At 40.4% G+C, this 20,271-nt stretch overlaps 1 protein-coding gene across 2 annotated transcripts; it reads left to right on the forward strand.

The window, feature by feature from the left end:
* Positions 1–228: 228 nt before the first annotated feature.
* Positions 229–16,967, forward strand: rbms1a (RNA binding motif, single stranded interacting protein 1a). Of its 2 annotated transcripts, none has more exons than XM_069661600.1 (14): positions 229–509; positions 3,265–3,407; positions 5,194–5,252; positions 6,685–6,776; positions 8,623–8,780; positions 9,483–9,562; positions 9,659–9,759; positions 9,947–9,996; positions 10,096–10,186; positions 11,718–11,768; positions 12,628–12,729; positions 13,942–14,010; positions 14,267–14,341; positions 14,913–16,967. In XM_069661600.1, the coding sequence occupies exons 1-13, from the start codon at positions 459–461 to the stop codon at positions 14,333–14,335; spliced, it is 1,116 nt and encodes a 371-aa protein (XP_069517701.1). In that variant the 5' UTR covers positions 229–458; the 3' UTR covers positions 14,336–14,341; positions 14,913–16,967. The 2 variants fall into 2 exon arrangements, with proteins under 2 accessions (XP_069517701.1, XP_069517709.1); XM_069661608.1 differs by having other exon boundaries at positions 8,629–8,780.
* Positions 16,968–20,271: the final 3,304 nt, after the last annotated feature.

Genomic DNA, 20,271 nt, shown 5'->3' on the forward strand with positions numbered 1-20,271 from the left:
GCGTGCAAATCTAACCGAAAACCACTTTGTGTCGTATTTAAAATAAAACCACAAGTCCCAGACGCCCCCGTGAGTCTTTGTGACAAAAAACAAACCACCATTTCGAGTTTTTACGCTGTGGCCACGCAGTTTATTTGATGTGAACCACCCTGCAGGGGCGGAGATGGTTTGGTCTGTAGTAGGTGGGACTGCCGAGCGGTCTGCAGCAGGACGTCGTAGATCAATGAACCGGACCGGAGGGTTGGTCCATCGCCTGGTGTGCATCTGACTGAATAGATGTGTCAGTATACCTATGCAGGACCGAGGCTTTATCACTGTTAATAAGCAGCCCGTTCAGTATGCGGATGTTTTAAACCGACTGGCTCTTTTATCGGCTCCTCTCAACGCTTGGATTCCGTCTCTTTAAACTGGCTCATCGCTGCGATTTTTTTGGAGGGGGAAATAAAATAACCTCCAGGATGATCTTTGCAAACACAGGCAACCCGCTGAAGACAGCCAACCGTAAGCAGGTAGGCCAAAAAACACACTGAAATTCTTTTATTATATTGCCTGCTTTTCGTTCCAGCTCCATTTGAATAAGCAGGCTGGATAATAGCAGCCACAAATGACATTGGGAAGCCCTTTCTCTCTTATATGCATCTTTATCTCATCCTTTTATGCAGCAAATGATTTGAAATGTCAAAAAAATAGATCCTCTGCCCTCAGTCGACTTATCTAAGGGGAAGCTGATGCTATGATAAGCTACATGTAGAGATAAAACCAGCTGCTGACCCGATCTGTCGCTCTACAACCGAGACTTTAATTATTACGTCCATATAACCTTGTTTGCCCAGTCACTCGCCCACTCTGGTCAATATGCATGACGGTTATTGTAGTCCATTTTATAGATTAATGCCAGAGAGAGGGGGCTCTATGTAATGTGATGTGTGTCAGTGTGCTGGGGTGAACTGTGCTGCCTGCCTGCATCCTTCATTTTGACCTCTCAGGTGAACAAAAAAGGTAATTGAAGGCCGTGCCCCTTTGCTTTTCCATCACACCTTTTTGATTTAGATGGAAGATGGGAATGGAAAGCAGGCACAGAGGTGAGAGAAAGCTGATATTATAACCTCTGGTGATGGAAATCTCTGCCCTGTGTCAAAAGAAGGAGATCATAGATTCAGTTTTGAGCCTACAGCCTCGAGATATCAGATAAAACTGTAATATTTATTCATCCGAATGTTCTGGATATTACATCGAGGACGGGGATCTGAAGCCAGGCAGTGACTGAGTTTTCAGTGTAGGTGTAGCACAGCTTTAGTGTGCTATAAGGTGTGATGATGCCTCTGTGAAATGTACCAACCTATAGCTGCCCTCTAATGGAGTAGGCGTAAAATCTCAGAGGCCTTATATGAACCCTTGGTGGTCTCAAAGTAAGCACGGTAATTGCATACCTACAAAAATGCAAGGCCTCTACTTGCACGGGCCTACCAGATGTTCCTGCCACAGAGATCAAAAGTAAAAAGAAAAATAGCTGCTAAGAACATTTAACCATCGCGTAACAGTGGATGAATATCTCAGTGATGCTTGTTGGCACGGCTGTGTGCATGGCTCTGGCTCTGATGGAGTGGATTGTCCTTTGGTTATGGACAGATGGTGTGATTCTGCCATGCTTTGTCTTTGATCTGATCTGGAGAGGGTTTGGGGTGGCTGGGAGCTATTTTAATGAATGAGTAAGGGGAAGGAAATGCTTTGCAGGGCAGTAATGCTGCGTGGTTTGGCTCACAAGTATGAAGAAAACAGTTCTGATAAACACTACAGCAGGATGTAGGACACAGATTTAGTCACATTGGGATGCATAAAAGCCCGCGTGCGAGAACAGATTCATTTTAATGCACCGTGTAATTCAACTGTTGACCGTATCACCTTTTTAAGGAGCTCAAAGGTCAAACCTATCTGCCAATCAGACCCTGACACTGGTGGAAGAAGTATTCAAATCCTTTTCATAGGTATATGAAGAAATATATATACATTTTTCATGTTGGGAGAAGAGGGTGGGGGATGACATGCACCAAATGATCGGCAGACTGGGAGTCGAACCTGCGATCAGTGCGACGAGGACTGTAGCCTCTGTACATGGGGCGCCTGCTCTACCGACTGAGATAAACAGCGCCCCTATGAAGAAATATTTTAAACAAATTAAACAATTAAATTCTACCTTTTAGTAAAGGTACAGGAGTTTCATTAACAAAATGTACTTAAAATATCAAAAGAAAAGCAGGAACGCTTCCTTCAGGATTTTAGGCCTATAGTTTGTGCTTACGTGCTAGCGAATTGTAGGTACGCTCATAGGTATTTTATTTTGAAAGGGCAGAATGTTGTTTTACAGTGATACACTGATTCAGTACAGCTACTAGATATCAGTCCAAAGCAGACTATGATAGCTGGATCGGGTATCAGTGACAATGGGCACTATTCTGGCCCGAGGGTTAGTTCAATCGCACGTTTATGTCAAAGTGTGCTTATTACAACATGTCTCAGAAACTTGGCTTGGCGGCCATGACGCTCAAAGGAAGAAGGAGGGAGCTACCACGCCTGCATGGAGGCCGCTATCAAGCTTGCTAGGCTAACAAGCTAAAGGCTACTTGCAATGTCTGCAAGATTGTTATATTATGTTTTACAAAGTCAAGCCCGATGTTGCCTTACACAATAAAAAACAAACCATGTGTCTTTCGTGCAGTGACGCATACAGCTTATTAACTAAATGTTGGTACCAGATCAGTACTCTGGATCCAGTGACGCCCAATGCCAAGGGTTGGTGTCAGTATCGGGACCCAGAAATGTCAGATTGGTGCGTCCCTTTCAAGCACATTATATGTTTTTGATGTGAAATTTCAATCTGTAAAGTAACTTGGGCACAATACGTCCCTATAAAATGTTTTAGAGTTTAAGTTTTAAAGATTCATGAATTGGAAATACAAGTTACTCAAAACTGCCCTTCAGTCGAGTTCTTCCACACCTGGACCCTTGAGTTGTCTCAGTCCTTTGCTGTGTCAGGGCTATGCAGATATGCGCATCATCAATGAGCAGAGCTGATCATCTGAGGAAGAGCACTAATGACTTTTAATCCAGCATGTACACGAAATAATAAAGTCAGACTGTGCCTCTGTGTGTTTCTGAGTTTTCGTTTCACATGGAAGAGACTTTCTTGTGATCTCTGTTGACCTGGGTTTAAATTAGATTATCTAGCTCCCGTAAACTTCCTAACAGTGGCTTTCCTGTGTGCAGTCGTACCCCATGACTCCGTCCAGTCCCAGCAGCAGCAGCAACAGCAGCAGCACAGGCCTGGAGCAGCTCAGCAAAACCAACCTGTACATCCGCGGCCTGCCTCCCGCTACTACAGACCTGGACCTGGTCAAACTCTGTCACCAGTGAGTACACAAACAGTTTAACATAACAAGAAGGGTTATATATTTGTGTGCATACCACGGTTTTGTATGTAATGTGCTCATTTGCTGAAAAAAGAGGCAGAATAGCAGGCGGGAGATATCACATACCACATACCATTCTTGATTTGATAAAGGCCTCCCCCTGACCACAGGCACATACTGTCCAAAACTACAGTCTGTGAAGCTGGAAGTGAAAATGTTAAATAGGCTAAAAGTAATGTTGTTTTTTAAATGTACTCTTTATATATAGGAACATTTTTGTGTTTTGAAAAAATACTAATTTGCTCTCTTGTCAGTCGAAGACGAAAATTGTCAGTCAGAGAAGAAAATTGATGTCTGTTGGCCAACTACAGCCAGGAAAAGGTTAGCTTAGCTTAGCCTAGCTTAGCATAAAGACTGGAAACGAGGGAAACAACTAACCTCTGGAAAAATCCAAAATGCCATTTTTAACTTTTTGTGATGTTAAGTGTTTTTCAAAGGGTTGATAATGTTTGGACTATTTTGATACCTTTGGATAGAGCCATGCTAGCTGTCGCCCCTTGTGTCTGTGCTAAGCTAAGCTAAGCAGCTGGCGGGAGTTAGCTTTATATTTACCGTACAGGTATGAGAGTGGTGTCAAACTTCTCAGCTAACTCTTGGCAGGAAAACAAAAACAGGGTATTTCCCAAAATTGTTGAATGCTCTTGAACTCCAAAAATGCCATTATTGTAGGTTAAGTAACTCCTTGAAGTTGTTTCTGACAGGTTTTCCCCTTCATAAGAAGATGTGTTTGGCAGTCATCATTTGGTGCATGTCACCCCGCACTCTCTCCTCCCCACGTTTTCTGTCTCTCTTCAGATGTCCTCTGTAATAAAGGCTAAATGCCCCAAAAATAGTCTTTAAAAAAGATATGTTTGGGAAAATTTAACCAAATAAATTTAAATATTTTGCATTTTAACGTCTGTAGATAAAGAAAATAATTGAAATTTGACCCCCATATGCTGATTGTCTGCGGTTTTTGAGCCAAATCATCAACGTTGGCATTGAAAAAGCACACACTGGTTTAACCATAGTGTATACTGACACATAAAAAGCTCCAACCACCATATCTCTATAAACAGACACACGCAGGGGAAAGTCGTAGCTCAACAGTGGTATGTAAAGCAGACTGGTAAAAAATGATGTTTTCTAAAAAGAAAAAAAAGACATGTGAACCGGCCCAGCGAGCATGTACGATACTTGATACTACGGGCTCCGGTCCGAGCGGTTAGTGTGGCGGATACCATAATTAGTGGAGTTTTGTCTCCTCTCTTTCCCTCTGAATCACAAGCATATGGAGAGAGGCATTCACCCATGTAAGCAGCAGCAGCAGCTGTTTGTGTCCTGTTTGCTTGTGTTTTGTTCATGTTCCCAATGGTGTTTGCCAGCACAAAGCAGAAATGAAAGCGCTTTTCATAGCAACAAGGTCTGAATGGAGATGTAAGCTAGGCATTCAGTCTGCGTGGTGTGTGCTCTCAGATAGCAGCTTGTGCCACAGTTCAACTTAAAGTCAGCAATAAAGCAATGCCCGAAACACTGAAAATGGATTAATAGAGTTTGGACAACATACAGAGGAGAAATGTGATAGTTGATTCTGTACACTTTCACTCTTCTCATGGTCCATATCTTCATGAATGTGGCCATTTTCCCCCATTAGTTTGGATTAATTGTTCTTTTCTACTTGGGTTTTCTCTTTGAAATATAATGAGAAATCCAAGGTGATAAAACCTTTGTGTTGTTTTGTGCTCAGGTATGGCAAGATTCAGTCAGCGAAGGCAATCCTGGACAAGACGACCAACAAATGTAAAGGTCAGTAAGGTTATTAACTTGCAAATCACTTATCCAGGAAGTGTATTTAACAGTATAACACAAATCATCTGCTACTGATGTTGCTTGATAAACAGTCTTGTTGGGGGCATTAAAGTAACTGATGTTTTCAGCTGAAGTTAAAGAGGGGGTATTATGCTGCTTCACATTTTAAGACATATACATATATAATGTTATAATGTTGGATGTTCAGACTAAACGTGGGTGAAGTTTCAAATCTGTAGGTAAAAGTATGTTGGAGTAATCTCTAGGCTCCTCAGCTCAGTCTGCAGGCTGCTGTGAACGCCAGGTTTCACACAGGCTGCACTTTGTTATGTCACAAAGTGCAGCCTCAGCGGGCTTCAGAGGGCTGGCTAATCAGAAGAAAGCGGGCTAGTAGGGGCGGGGTTTCTTAAAGGGACAGAACTGACTGAGTCGTTTCAGACAGAGGCTGTATGAGGGCCTGCACAGAGCACCAGTGTGACAGTTTTTTAACTGTAAATTATACTAAGCTACTCCACAGGTACCACAGAGTGAAATATGAAGCTTGAAATTAGCATTATAGCCCCCCTTTCATAAAGCAACACACTATTGTGTGCATACTTATACCACTGGATAATTGTAACCTATGAAATCAAAGAATGTTGTTTGAGACTTCTGAATGAGTCTCCATACCTTCCAGGCAGCTCCTGGTTTTTATTCTCGTCCATAATGTATGACAATCAATTTGCCGCCATTCGATGCTTGCTTTGGTTAGGTAATCCATCACTGTGAACATAAAACAGCGAATATGTCTGCATGCAAAGTCTGCACTGCATTACAGTGCAATGATAACAAAAGTTTGACTAAAACAAAAGCAGATTATGATGGATTGCATAACTGGAGCAGGTTTAGAGTTTCTACACACACATGGAAACGAATGGAAACCAGTGAGTGACGGGGATACGGGAAAACATTCAAAGATCACAAACAACATGATTTATTTTGGAAAATGGCGGAAAAGAACGCACAGTATGTCTTATTTGCCATCTTGACTTAAACACTCGTTTGGTCCTTAAAGGGACAGTTCGACATTTTGAGTTCAAGGCTCCAGGAAGTCAAGAAATAGTCCCCTGTAAAACTGCAGTCTGTCTCTCAAACAAACAAGATATAACATGTTAAATAGTGAGATTTAAAGTTGATGGTAGGCAGATTTTGTGTGCAAGTTAAGCTAGCTGTTTCCCCTTAGTATTTATGCTAAGCTAAGCTAAACTGCTTCTGTCTCCAGCTGCATATGTACTGCTCAGAGATGAATGGGGTATCAGTCTTCACATCATACTCTTGGAAAGAAAGTGAAAAAAACTAATGTATGTTCAACCCACAGCAAGAGTGATAATACAACATAGGAACAATAGGTGGATATCCTATTATTAAATAACATTTATTCCGTCTCCAGGTTACGGCTTTGTGGACTTCGACAGCCCGACGGCTGCTTTAAAGGCAGTACATGCTCTGAAAACCAGTGGCATACAGGCCCAGATGGCCAAGGTGGGTTTGATGCAGGCATGTGTGTGCGGTTTTGTGTGTGTGCATATTTGTCTTGCTCGTGAACATCTCTGTGGGCTTGTGTCCGGTGTGTGCTGGAGAATGACATTAGACTGGTCACATGACCTCAGCTGACAAGCTGTTCTTCCCGTGACCCCATTTACTTTCACTGTAGAAACCAGATGTCATGTCTCTCTCTGCCAAATAACCTGTCAGTCAGTGTGACACGTTACACACAGGACCACCAGCCCACACACTAACACACCATCCTGCTCAGGCCGGGCTGTGTGGACCGAGCAGATTTTTACCAGAATTATTACTATGTCACTGAGTATTAACAATTATCATTCATGCATACTGATGTAGGCTTAGCTGCTCTGAAGCACTATAGCAACATTACCACTGCTTTGAGCCATTCTTGATCCTGTGTGACTAATTCAAACTGAAGCACACCCGTTCTTCATTTTTCAGAAATATTTTTAGATGACAAACACAGTATTATGTCTGAGATTTGTCTCGCAGTGGGCAGCGGAAATAGTCTGGATCATTTAATTCATTTCAGTCCTTTCCGTGTCCCTGCCCTGCCTGTGTTTCTGTGCGTAAATTCATGGGTGAGAGTTCAATAAATAAAGCGTTGCTCTCCTGAGACCTGCATGTAGCCGCTCTGTTTGGAACAAACAGTTTGTGTGTTGTGGTAGCTAGGCTACGCTGCTCTCCTGCTGTTTCCAGGGAAGACCGGAGAGGCGCTGAGCTGCTGCACAGTACAGTGTGTGTTTCTGTGTGTGTGTGGGAGAGCTTATTAATGTTTGTTTAACCAAATGCTTCCTTTGACTTTTAACCATACTTAAGAAGAACTTCAAACCCTGATCCACACACACACGTTTCATAACCATATGAATCATTTTTGTCTTTCATTTGTCAGTGAAGAAATAGTGCAGCACTTCCTGTCTGTAACTCATTACAAATTTCAGAATCAGATTATTTTTAAGTGTTTCTATTGTGTATTTATCTATTATTATATTTCATGTATATAACATTTATTATTTGTTTACTATGTTGTATTTTTATTATGTTTAGTATAAGTTTATTGTTGTATTTTGGTGCAAAAAATGTACATAAAGAAAGAAATGAAAAAGAAAAAAGGGTCATGACTCCTGAACATAAGACGGATGATATAGAAAATATACTGCATGAAAAATGTGTTAAATGTATGTTTTTCAAATGAAATTAGCCGTGGACTCATAAAACAGAGAGGAAGTAATATGCTCAAGTTCAGAGTATGAAGGAAACGTTTGTGCAATGCACTAAGATCGTTATCCATGTACTGTATACATGTGCACATTATATATATATATATATATATATATCCCCATCATGTGTGTTAACGTAACAGATTGAGTCAGATGTGGAGACTTAATGTAACAGGAAATGATTCCTGCATTTAAGCTTATTTCTCTCTTTCAGATAGGGATGCAGCGATACCACTTTCATTTGGGTGCCGATACCGAGTACCGATATGAATACTTAATAATATCATGACAGTTCTAGTATTGACTTTAAAACAATGTTCCATTTTAATCAGATGTTCCTCTCTTTCTGTCTGTAACAAAGTAAATAGACATAATGATGCAACCGTTGCTGACATTTTAACACACGACGTTGCTCTACTTACAAGCATGATTCGGGTGCGGTATGTGTCATAGTTTTACAAGTACTTAAGCTCTGACACCACCGGATACCCGATACTGGTCCATCCCTACTTTCAGATCACATGTCACTTGCAAAATATACCATAAATACCATGATATTCAGTATACTTCCTTTTTTCCGTCCTCTCTCATTCGTGCAGCAACAGGAGCAGGACCCCACAAACCTGTACATCTCCAACCTGCCTCTCTCTGTGGATGAGAAGGAGCTGGAGAACATGCTGCAGCCCTTCGGCCAGGTCGTCTCCACGCGGATCCTCAGAGACTACAGCGGAAACAGCCGAGGCGTGGGCTTCGCCAGGTCGGTCACAGGAGATTCTTGAACATGAGCACTCATTTTTTTTCCTCTGCTGAATCACCTTCAAAGCAGATGCAGAATAACATCGTACTGTAGCTTTGATCATGAAATCTGTGATGATAAATAATTCAATGTGCAGTGAGGCTAAGGCTAAGCTACAGGGTTGATTTAATGTTTTTTTTTACATTATATAATACAATAAATCACTGGAGGTTGAGTTATACTGCAGTTTCATTCATCTTCAGCTATATTCGCAGTTGTGTCTTTGAGCTCAGTTGTGATTCTTCTTAAATGGAGTCAGTCAAATGTTAATCTCAAGAAAAATGGAGGCTGTGTTTGTGTTGACTCTTACGATCCACCCAATACCTTCAGAATGATTAATTCACAGAAGAAAGTAAAATAAAATTGAAATAGACTTACTGTTTTGTAGATAAGCAATGAAAATGAAAGCTGAGAAACAATTTACCAGCTCCTGTGGGTTTTTAAACTCTGTGTATTTATGTAAGAGTCGACGCTGGTTGTTGTTATACAGAATGTGAACTACAATTAAAATGCAAAGGGACTGATTTACAAGACGAGGGCTGAGAATTAAACCGTTTTGCGTCACGCCTCACTTTACATCTCCTTGTCAAAGACCTATTTTTGGTAGATTGTCTCTATGCGATGAATAATGACTCATTGTTGTTTTATCTTCTGCCCGGTCAGGATGGACACAACGGAGCAGTGTAACGCCGTCATCTCACACTTCAATGGGAAGTTTATCAAGATCGCCTCTGGAGCTCTGGGTAGGAAAGAACCCCACTTTTCTGCACGCTTTCCTTCCAGTGGCTGATTGTTGAATGACTGTTAAAATGTTGTACTTTCCTGTGCTTCGCCTGCAGCTCCCTCTCAGCCTTTGCTGTGTAAGTTTGCAGACAGTCAGAGGAAGAAACATGCTCACAGTGGGTTCGTTCCCAACGGACAGACAGGAGACCTCAGACTAGTACGTATCTGCCCCATCATCTTACATGTATTGTTATGTATTTCCCCCACAGTGGAGCCTGTTAATGTGATAAGAGTGACTGAATTAAGCTTTAATTATTGTGTCATGCATTCAGCTATGCCCTTAGAAGACACAGCCAGAACCTGAGTGCTTCATAAACACTTATTGTCAATTTTTTCACCTGCAGGGTGCAATGACTCTTACCTATGACCCCTCCTCAGCGGCTATACAGAATGGGTAAGTCCCACTCTTATTACTCCAGGGCAGGAGACAGTTTAACTCGTAACTTGAGTCATAATTCCTGAGCTTTATTCTGAAATCCTGTCTGCTTCCTAGGTACTACCCTTCTCCGTATCCAGTATCCAACAGGATAATGACTGTGCAGCCTACGATGTCTCCCTACATGTCTCCAGTCTCTGCTTACCAGGTACTGCAATGCATCCTGAATGCAAGTCACGTCTAACAAGCAGAGCAGAATTTATATCACCGCTCTGCCAGTGTTGCATTTGAGTTTATGGTGTGTACATGTGGGTTAGGGTGTATTTTCCTTTGCTTGTGTGTGGGTTGTGCAGGTGCTATCGATATATGAATAGGTGTTAAAGCTTCCCTGGGCCACCTCACGCTTCTGTTTAAGGTTACAGTGTTAAAAGAACCAGAAAGCATGTGATGAGACAGTAAAGGTAGTGTTTCATGGGAACAAAGTAAGCCAAAAAACCCCAACTCATTTTCTCAGGAGGTACAGTCATCTTGTCTGAGTCACACATTCTCTGAATTGGGGTCTTGCAGACTGGTTTTTTTTAATTTCACTTTTAAGTTGTGATTCATCCATGCACCAGAAACACTTCCTACCACTAGCAACTGTTGCTTGGAAATAATTTGCACATGGCGGATGTACAGTGGGGTCTTGTTACGCAAGGTTGTGACACACAATAGAGGTTTTGAATTCAGCCCTCTGCAACAAGTACTTATTGTCTTGTAACACGTATTGACATCGAACCAAGGCTCACTTTTCACTTGAAAGAGGGAGGCAGTTTCTTTCAAGCGCTCTCCTTGAGGTGACCTATTCACTGCCGGTTTGAATACTGAAGTGTGCGAGTAAGATTGTGGAGTAGGTGAAGATTCTCAAGGTCCCAACTCATTCATAATAAAGGCACAAACACGCAGAGAACAGGCCACTGGGAAAATTCCAAACTCCATTGTGTTTGTGGAGGAGTTAGGTTTCAAAGGTACTAAATGTTGTCTGTGAAGCATCTCCCAATCTTACGCAGCTTCCCTTAGTCATCCTAACATCAGATTTTTGTCACTATTTTCGACAGCCCCTGCATCTTCCAAAATTATTCTCTTTGCCAAATGAGTGATGCATCTGATACTTCTGTCTCATGCTTTGATGGTGGTGTGGCTTTGAGGTGGCTACAAAGACCTGTGGTTTGAAGGTTGACAGCCAGAGTCCTCTGGTTGACGCCAGCATTGAGGAAAGCTGTAGAGCCGGAAAGAGGGGCTTTAAAGGCTTCACTGGTGAATTTAGTCCAAAAAGTTCTTTATACCTTTCATTATATACTAAAACTATAGTATGGAAAATGCATATTCCAGGGTGACCTTTTACAACCTGAGCACCACAGGAAGGGGATGCCAGATTGGCCCCGGTTTTCAAGCGGCAAGCTACTGATCTTAACAGGGGTTATTGAGAGGTGAAAGTCTATTTAACTCCCAATTAGACAGAAATACGCTCAAAATAAGGCGCAGAACTGTTTTATTTATGGAGATTGGAAGCTATCTATTGGCTTGTCTTATTGGGGAAGTGTACAGCTATTATTAGATTGTTAATATCATTGTATTTCTATTTATAAAAAAGTCTTATTGCGATAAAAAATGTTAGCTTGTAAGATAAAAGTTCCCTTCAGGACACATCAATAACTCTCTCTCCTCCCATCTGTCTCGTGTTCTGCCTCTCCCTTTAGGTCCAGAGTCATTCTTGGGTGGCACATCAACCATATATCATGCAACACCCGGTAAGGGAACAACAGTGTTTTCTTTTTTTTTCATACTCGCATACACCACCTCTGAGTACAGGAAATGGGTGTGTGGCGCCGCTAAACCTCTGAGCTCACAGTAACTCTGAGTGTTGTTCTGTGCTGACACAATCAACCCAACAAAACTTCCCCAAATGTAGGAGAGGCTCAGAGCGGAGGCCAGTTCTGGGAAAAAGCCGCTGTGTATTTACATCCTGTACGTGTGCGTATGTTTGTTGGAGAGCGTTTGAAAGAGAAATGGAACAACTAAAAAGACATTCAGCCACTGCCCCCCCCTCCTCCCTCCCTCCCTCTCTGTGGATCCAGCAGGAAATGCCTGAAGCAGAGACAGTCTTGTGACTCTTTGACTCTTCCAACAGATGGTTTCCAGTGGAACAAGTGTCTCTGCTGATCTGCCCCCTCCCCCACTTTTTACTAGGAAATGGTCTATTCCCTGAAGGCGTCATGTTTAAAGGAATATACCCCGTCTGAAGGCCGACAAGAGCTGGCAGCGTCATACCTTTCACATATTTCATACTCTTACGAAACCCAGGAGCACAGAGCGCTTCATGTTTACCTCAAAGTACATTTTTAACACAGATGTTGATGCTACAAACATAATATTTATCTTTTTATAAACCTAAAAAACACAAATAATCCTTTATTCCCAAATAGTCTTTCTGATCTGTCCTACATAAATAGTAACCTATCCTATATTTACACCCAACCATGCCTGCCACTGTTGTTAGAGCCTGTATGTGATATCTTACATGTGGTGTCTTATTTATTTTATTCTTGTTTGTTGTTTGTAGAAACATGTGATAGATGGTAAAATTAAGTTATCTGCTTTGTGTTACAGGCTGCTGTGATGTCTCCCTCTGTGGATCCCTCCATGTCACTGCACCCGTCAGCCATGATTACTCAGCAGATGGGTCAGCTGTCTCTGGGGAACTCTGGAGGGGTGAGTGGAATTCTGGGATATCCTGCATCACACACACATCTCACGTGTTCAAATTAAATCTGTTTAGTATCACTGAGTAGCTCATACCTGCAAACGTCATGACAAATCTGTTTGTGCAATCTGTAGTGTGGCAATGTTAATACAAAGATTACTGAGTATGAGACTTTCATTGGGACATTTAACATTGATATCCCTGGATTAGCACGATGAAATATGTGTTTTAATATTAATGATACTCGGCACGCTTTTTTTACTCTGATGTACAAAGAAAGAAGGTCTGCAGATGTTAGGTACAAACCTCAATTAAGAATATATTGTCCAGGGGTGCTGGTTTAGGTAGAGCAGGCGCCCCACGTACAGAGGCTAGTCCTCAACGCACTGATCGCAAGCAAGCTCAACTCCCAATCTGTGACCATTTGCTGCATGTCATCCCCCACTCTCTACTCCCCACATTTCCTGTCTCTATCCAGCTGTTCCTATAAAATAAAGGCAAACGCCAAAAACCAAAATATATATATATATATATAAAAGAATATATTGTCTGATGAAAAACCAATGGTGCTCAATCCTACGTGAAGAAGAATTTGGCCAAAGGTCAAAGATCTCTTTCTTCTCAGTTAGAATTAGAGTTATGATTGTTATATGATCTAGATGCAACGGAAAATATCGTCCTCCTTAAATGATGATTTAAAGTATACAATTTAATTAAATGTCCTTGTTTTCTGATGAGCTCTTCTGAATGAAATTGAATTTTGGCAGATTCTATTAGTAGAGCTTTGGAAAGCAGATAAGGTCCTTTGTTTGCAATGCAGTGATGAGTTCCACGGGGGCCCAGCACTTATATGTGCATGAACTAGTTTATACTCTCATTTAATGCTACCAGAGACCCTCGCATGATCTAAATTCAGTGCTTAATGCAGTGGTGACAGGGTTTACTCACTAGATGCACCCAAACTACTTATTTCCCTTGTTCATATTTTTCAACTCAATGTAGTTTATTTATAAAGCACCATTCATACATAGAGCAATTTAAAGTGCTTTACATGGTTAAAAACAGAGCATTTAAAAGAAATATGACATCAAGGTGAAACATATTGTGAACTTTGGATCAACTGCGGTGTAGTTAAAGGCCATATCAATACTGTTGTGCAGCACAAGATTCATTTTAATTCTGCAATGTAGCATTTGATTTGACGTTTTCTTCTCTTACAGTACATTTCAGCCAACCCCGGTGTCCAAGGAGCTTACATGCCTCAGTATCCTCCCATGCAAGCAGCACCTGTAAGTTTCTAAACATCATTGTCCTCTTCACCTTTTACCCATGATCCCTTTTACTGTGATATACTGTATATTAAAAACAGTGATTGTTTTACAGTATGGCAACAGTCCATGCAACTCCAATCATCTTCACTTCATAAAGACTCGAGTTGTTTTTGAAGTGTTCGTCCTCTGAAACTATCAATTATCTCCGCAGTGCAAAGACAGCGAACATAGTGATTATGACGCTCTAAACGAGAGATGCTGTTTTGCTTTTCAGGAAAACGGCACGCCGCAGCAAGTGGATTCTTCCAACAACTCGTCTCCTTACAGTCAGCTCAGCAAGTGATCACAGGTACGCTTCAGTTTCTGGATGTGAACTTTCGGATCAACACTTTATATGAAGTTATGGTACCACATCCAGACACCAAGTGTTTATATGTTTTAGGCTACTGTTTTATTAATGGTTAATGACACAATAACCAAAGCTTTATGGGTTAGTTGTAGACCATTAATAGGAAGAATTTAAGGGCTGCCATGTTGTAAAAACCTTTTAATAGGGTGCCTTATTAGAAAGCACAAAACTCCTAAATCGACTAGTTATTTCTTGAATATATAGTCCAGACATTTTGTTGTATATTGAAATATAAAATATAAAAAATAAATTTGATCAGATTTTCTTCAACTTTAAAGGTAATTGAGTTTTAAATAAAGACATTTAAATTAAAAACAACTCCTTCTTTATGAAAAACCCAGAATCTGTATGGATGGATGAGACTTATTATAGTTATTACGGTAATAAACTATGACATTAATGTATTAAAAATAACATGACACTGTGTAGGTCAAAGTTCATAGGATCCTAATGTTGCTTTTTATATTGGTTTCTGTATTAATGCTTCGTCTGTCTGTGTCTTTATTTTCAGGCTCATTGCCGCTCTGTGAGCCCGAGGGCAGGTGGGAAGACGTTGCTGATGACATCACAGTGATGGCAGTCACCGCCTTCTCTGATTGGACCAGATACATGAACTTTTTTGCACAGCCCCGACGTTTGTGGTGGAAAATGAGGATGGTGTAAATGGACTCAAGCAGTTGGCTAATCACAGAAAAAAAAACAAGATTTATTTTGATAAGAAACCACACGCTCTTCTTTTTCTCTTTTTCAAGGATTCTCAAACAAATGCCAGAGGACCCCCCTTACCTTCACCTCCCCAAACACGACCCCCACCCCCAGTATGGTGTGATATTAAAATGCATGAGATTGAGGATACCCCGCCCCCTCTTTGATTTTAAAGTTCCTTTATTTGTGATATATGAAAACCTTGCAAAACCCGGTTTGCACTGAAGTTTCAGAAAAGCTTCAAGTTGCCACAGAATCGCTTAAAAATAATCAATTCATGTTCAACCGCACTGAACAGATGATACATGTGACCATTTCATTAGGAAATTAATGAATTTATCATTGGAAAAAGGTGCCTTCCTTACGTCACATCAAACATTCTCCAACGTGTTTCCATCAAACTTGATCAGGTGTCATATTTCTATCTGATTGATCAAACGTGTGAGTGAAATCATGAGGTTTCCATCGAGTGTTTCGCTATCTAAGTCTTCTGGTAGCAATAAAGACATTGAGAGTCCCACGGCAATACTGAGAAAAAAAGAACGGTGGCAAACTCAGAGCAAGGTAATTCCTTATCTTCACTCTTTCCTTTTTTTAAACTTCAAGGCGTGATAAGAAAAAAAAAGAGCCGTACTTTTATGAAATTACAAGTTTTACACCCAATGGACATCTTCTAGGAGGGTTTTTTTTCTCTTGTGGTCGGTTTGACCGGTGATCTACCTCATGGTTCTGCTGCAGTCTGCTGGTGGTGTTGTGGGGTTTGCAGGTAAAGCCCCGTTTTTTTTCGCCAGAGTGGACGAAGCAGAACAAAAAAAAAAGCCACGCTCAGGAGCTGGCTAAATAGGACTTCTGCCGTTTGTCTCCCACATGCAGCGTTTCTCTTCCTGATCTGCAAAGAAACATTGTACTCTGCTTTACCTTTATTTGTCATTGCTTCTGTTCTGGTGTTTCTTTTTCTCCACATGCGTGTCGTTCCGTTGTTAGGCTCCTTTTTAGAGATTCAAAGTTAGACAACTGCTAGCTTTTCCTTTTGATAGTTGGTTTACAATGTGCTTGAAACAGATGAATGCAGGCTACATGTGTTTATTTGAAGCATTTTCTGCCTTTGCCCTTCCAGACAGATGGTAGACGACTCATCACTTTTACTTCCTGTTTCTTTTTTTCCTTTCTAAAAACTAAAAGTCACTATGTTGGGTTACACTGCTACTGTTAAGCTCTCCAAATATAACGCTAATAGTTGGTTATTTGGATGTACAGTGGCTTAATAATGAGATGAGTGGTAAAGTAAGTCTCAAATCTTGCCTCATGCAAAATAAATGCAACAATCATAAATATGAAATACTTCAAAAAACTGCAGTATTTCATGACAGTGGGATGGAAGTTGAAGTCACATGACTGACAGCGTGTGTTTCAAAGGTTGGCTTGTTCAGATGTAAATTATAAACATTCAGGGCCAAAAGTGAAAAACACAAGTGAGTTTTATTGTTTGATTTTTGATATTTTGTCTTTAATTTGATGATTTCTGATGTAAGAACTGAAAATGTGAGACAGGTAAAAAGGTCAAAGCTGCACGGTCGCGGTGCTTTCCCCGATCAATCGTACTGTAGCGGTAAATGCTCGATGTCAGAAAGTACGCCCAGTAACTGTTTTTACTGAGCGCACTTTCTCCTTCTGAACATTTGCTGCTGGAAAAAAAGAAAAATAAGAAAAAAAATCGAAAAAAAAAAATCTTGTACATGTTATCCTCATTGCTTCCCCTTTCAACTTCAGCTGATTCTCAAACAATCTTCTCCTTGCTCTCTCCTTTGAAAACATTGGAATAAAAAACAGTGCTGAATAAAAGGCTCTTCTCTTTCTCACACGTCTCGCGTCTCTTTTATTGGTCATCATTGCACATTTGTTCTTTTATATGGCTTAAAGTTTAAAGGATAATTCTGGTGTTATTCAGTATTTACTTACTTAATGTTAACAAATTCTATTAAAGAACAATAATGATTAGATCTAAGGCTGCAACTAATGAGTCATCTTTGTGTCTACAAGATTGCTGAAAACTCAAACCACAATTTTCTTGTTACTTTGACGATACCTATGACTGTAAAAGAAAGCCGGACTTTTTGTTCAAAATCTCCACTTAAGCATGAAGACGACAAAATCAGCAAATCGATAAGAGGTAACACTTTGTCCACCAAAATCAACAAAACCAAAAGAGGAGCTTTAAGGTGCATCTTTGTTCCAATCAACCATAAAACTCAAAGACCCAAATAACAAATATAAGCATTCAATTCTTCGATCCTAAACAATATTTTTCTTTTTAATTGTCGGTAACAAATTTTCGACTAATGAATCAATCGTTGCAGCTCTTATTAGTTCATCTCTAAATACTTTCCAATTTGCTTCTCTAGCAGTACATTCATTAATAATTCTATTTCTAAAAACTGGCTGCAAACTTATAGATGACTTTTGTATACTACATTTGGGGGACTATTTTCAGCTGTGTATTAATACATATTTGGTACTCAAGCATTTATATCAGAAAGATGGCAATGTGGGATTGAGTAAAAAAAGGCTTATGTAAATTTTACTGAAGGAATTTGTGATTAACAACAGTGGGGCAGATTTAATTTTGTATTTTATTTGTATAGAAGCGTATGGTAACGGTATGGTAGTCATATCTGACTCTGACAATTAAGTTCAATTAATTGGTGTTTTGTTGACTGTAAAAAACCAAAACAATTTTACAGCCTTAATCACCGGCATGTTTGTATAAAGCTCCAGAAGCTCAAAGCTCCAGAACAAATGTTTTCACATGCTTAGCTGTGGTACGCTCAACAAGAAAGGTTCTTCATTTGTTAAGAACAGCCCAATTAAAGTGTAATTGAGTGTAATATAAAAATAAAAAAGGAGACCTTTGATTCTACTTGTTCAGTATCTTCTATGTTAATTGGGCTGTGCTGATTATCTGACAGCAGAGGGCGCTGTGAGCCAAAGCTGTCCACCATAATTAAGCACATTTTCAAGCTTTTTGTCTGACTTTGTCTCATACAAGCAAGGAAATTATGGCGGATCAGAGTGCAACATATGTGCCCTCGTGCCTCAGCCACTTCCTGCTCTATTTCAGGCACACAGCCTTTGTAGATTCACTCTTACACCGGATCTCCCTTCTTAAGCTCGGACTTAGCACAGCTGATCCCAGAGACATAAAGGCACCATGCCCTCATCTCTTAGCAGTCAGAGGGATCAAAACCACCGGGACGCAAGATTAGCCATCACACCCGTTGTCAGCTCCCAATACACACATGCACAGGATTATATATACATACATGTCCCATGTAGCAAATGCACACACACTTGTCAATCAAGTGCCCATTGTACATTAGGGCATGTACCCTTTGAACATCAGATACATGCTGAGCAGAGTCCCTCTCTCTTTCCTCTCATCCGCTCGGTGTCTCACTTTTAATTCTGCACAGCTGAGGGGACACATGGCTCTGATCCCTCGGGAAAGCCCAAGGTCAGACTCGGGGCACAGACGCTGCGAGGGAGGCCTGCTTCAGTATCCAGTGTCGTTCATTTAGTGTGATAAGCGTCAGGATATCACACTTATGGTGGCATACTGTACTAAAGATAAAATGAGTGATGCTATCAGATATTTTAGCTTCACGTTGTCCAGTAAAAAAATATGTGGTCATTTTTAATGTTTTATATAATTTGAAGGATTAAGTGTCCTTGAAATGTGTCCAAACTTCTGGAGCTTAATAAAGAAATAACAGCTGAAAACTGAAGCTGAAAACAGGTTTTCTTCCTTAACTAGCATCTAAAAAGAGGAACATTTATTCTGTTGCTCTAACTGAGTTATTTTTTTGTGTTATCTTTTAATTAAAATGTTTCTTGTGAGGAGTTTTTGTAGTTTCAAGTTTCACCAGGGATGGAAATGTTAGTCTGATGGTCAGTCCAGAGCTTTGGTTCGAGTGAAATACTTAGAGAGCTTTCTGATTATGTTCCGCAGCAGATGACTCCTACAGACTTTGGTGCCCCCGTGACCTTTCCTGTAGCACCAGCACGAGGTTGACTTTGTATTTTTATATTGAAATATTTCCACAACAATTTGGTTCATTGCTGTGGAATTCTGTATATTCTCTGTCCCCAGAGGTTGAATTGAAATAACTTTGATCACCTGATGAGGACCCATGGATTCCTGAGTGCCTGGAAGCAAATTGTACTTTTCATTTATCCCCATCAACAAGTCAAAATGTCTTATTGTCCAAATATTTATTTATTTAAATTTATTTAACCAGGAAAAGCCTCATTGAGATTAAAAATATCTTTTACAAGAGTGTCCTGGCCAAGACAGGAACAGGAACCTTTTAACAAAGCTTCAGACATACAACACATAACAATTACAAAAACAGGTCGACATATTCTGGGTCAGATAGCAGAAAGCCATTAATCAAAGCGTCTGCAACCTGCTGCATCTTCTTCCAATGCCGTCAATGTACGTTTAAAAAGATTTAAAGAGATTAGCGCCTCCAGACCCAGATCCTCCTGAAGCAGATTCCAAGCAGCAGGAGCAGCGTACCTGAAACCCCTTTTCCCCATTTCAAGGCGCAGTTTGGGGACAGACAGCAAAGCAGTACTGAGGTTTATGACCAAATACCTGCAGAACCAATGACATCGGCCTCATCTGTACTTTGTCTTTACTGCTAATTAGCAAATGTTAGCATGCTAACATGCTAAACTAAGATAGCGAATATTGTTGACATTATACCTGCTACACATCAACATGCTATTCGTATCATTAATAGCATGTTAGCATCCCTCTGTTAGCATTTAAAGTACAGTCTCACAGAGCCATTAGCATGACTGTTGACTCTTTTAGTCTTGTTTTAATCTTAACCAAGGGTCCAACGATAGATAAATAGATGGATAGATGCCGATCCCAAGAGAAATTTAGGCATCCAGTATCTTACAAGATGTATGAAATCACACATCTGTCAACACACCCCACACTCCCACACTTAAGCCTGCAAGAAAATAATAAAATTAGAGAAAAAAATTAAATAAAATAAAAGATAAAATAAAATAAAAACAAAAATAAAAGCTATTAAAATTACAACTATACACTGCAACATTGAGTAATGGCTGTATGGAAGTGGTGCAAATTTAAA

This window comes from Semicossyphus pulcher, unplaced genomic scaffold (assembly GCF_022749685.1).
Source record: "Semicossyphus pulcher isolate SPU_LCO1_2020_fin unplaced genomic scaffold, fSemPul1.0.p SCAF_1, whole genome shotgun sequence".
Taxonomy (NCBI): domain Eukaryota; kingdom Metazoa; phylum Chordata; class Actinopteri; order Labriformes; family Labridae; genus Semicossyphus; species Semicossyphus pulcher.

Bases quoted from the DNA above. Each gene is read 5' to 3' on its own strand.
- rbms1a (XM_069661600.1), top strand. From the start codon at position 459: ATGATCTTTGCAAACACAGGCAACCCGCTGAAGACAGCCAACCGTAAG. The intron at 3,408-5,193 runs GTGAGTACACAA...TTTTGTGCTCAG, and splicing joins CTGGTCAAACTCTGTCACCA to GTATGGCAAGATTCAGTCAG. The intron at 14,011-14,266 runs GTAAGTTTCTAA...TTTGCTTTTCAG, and splicing joins CTCCCATGCAAGCAGCACCT to GAAAACGGCACGCCGCAGCA.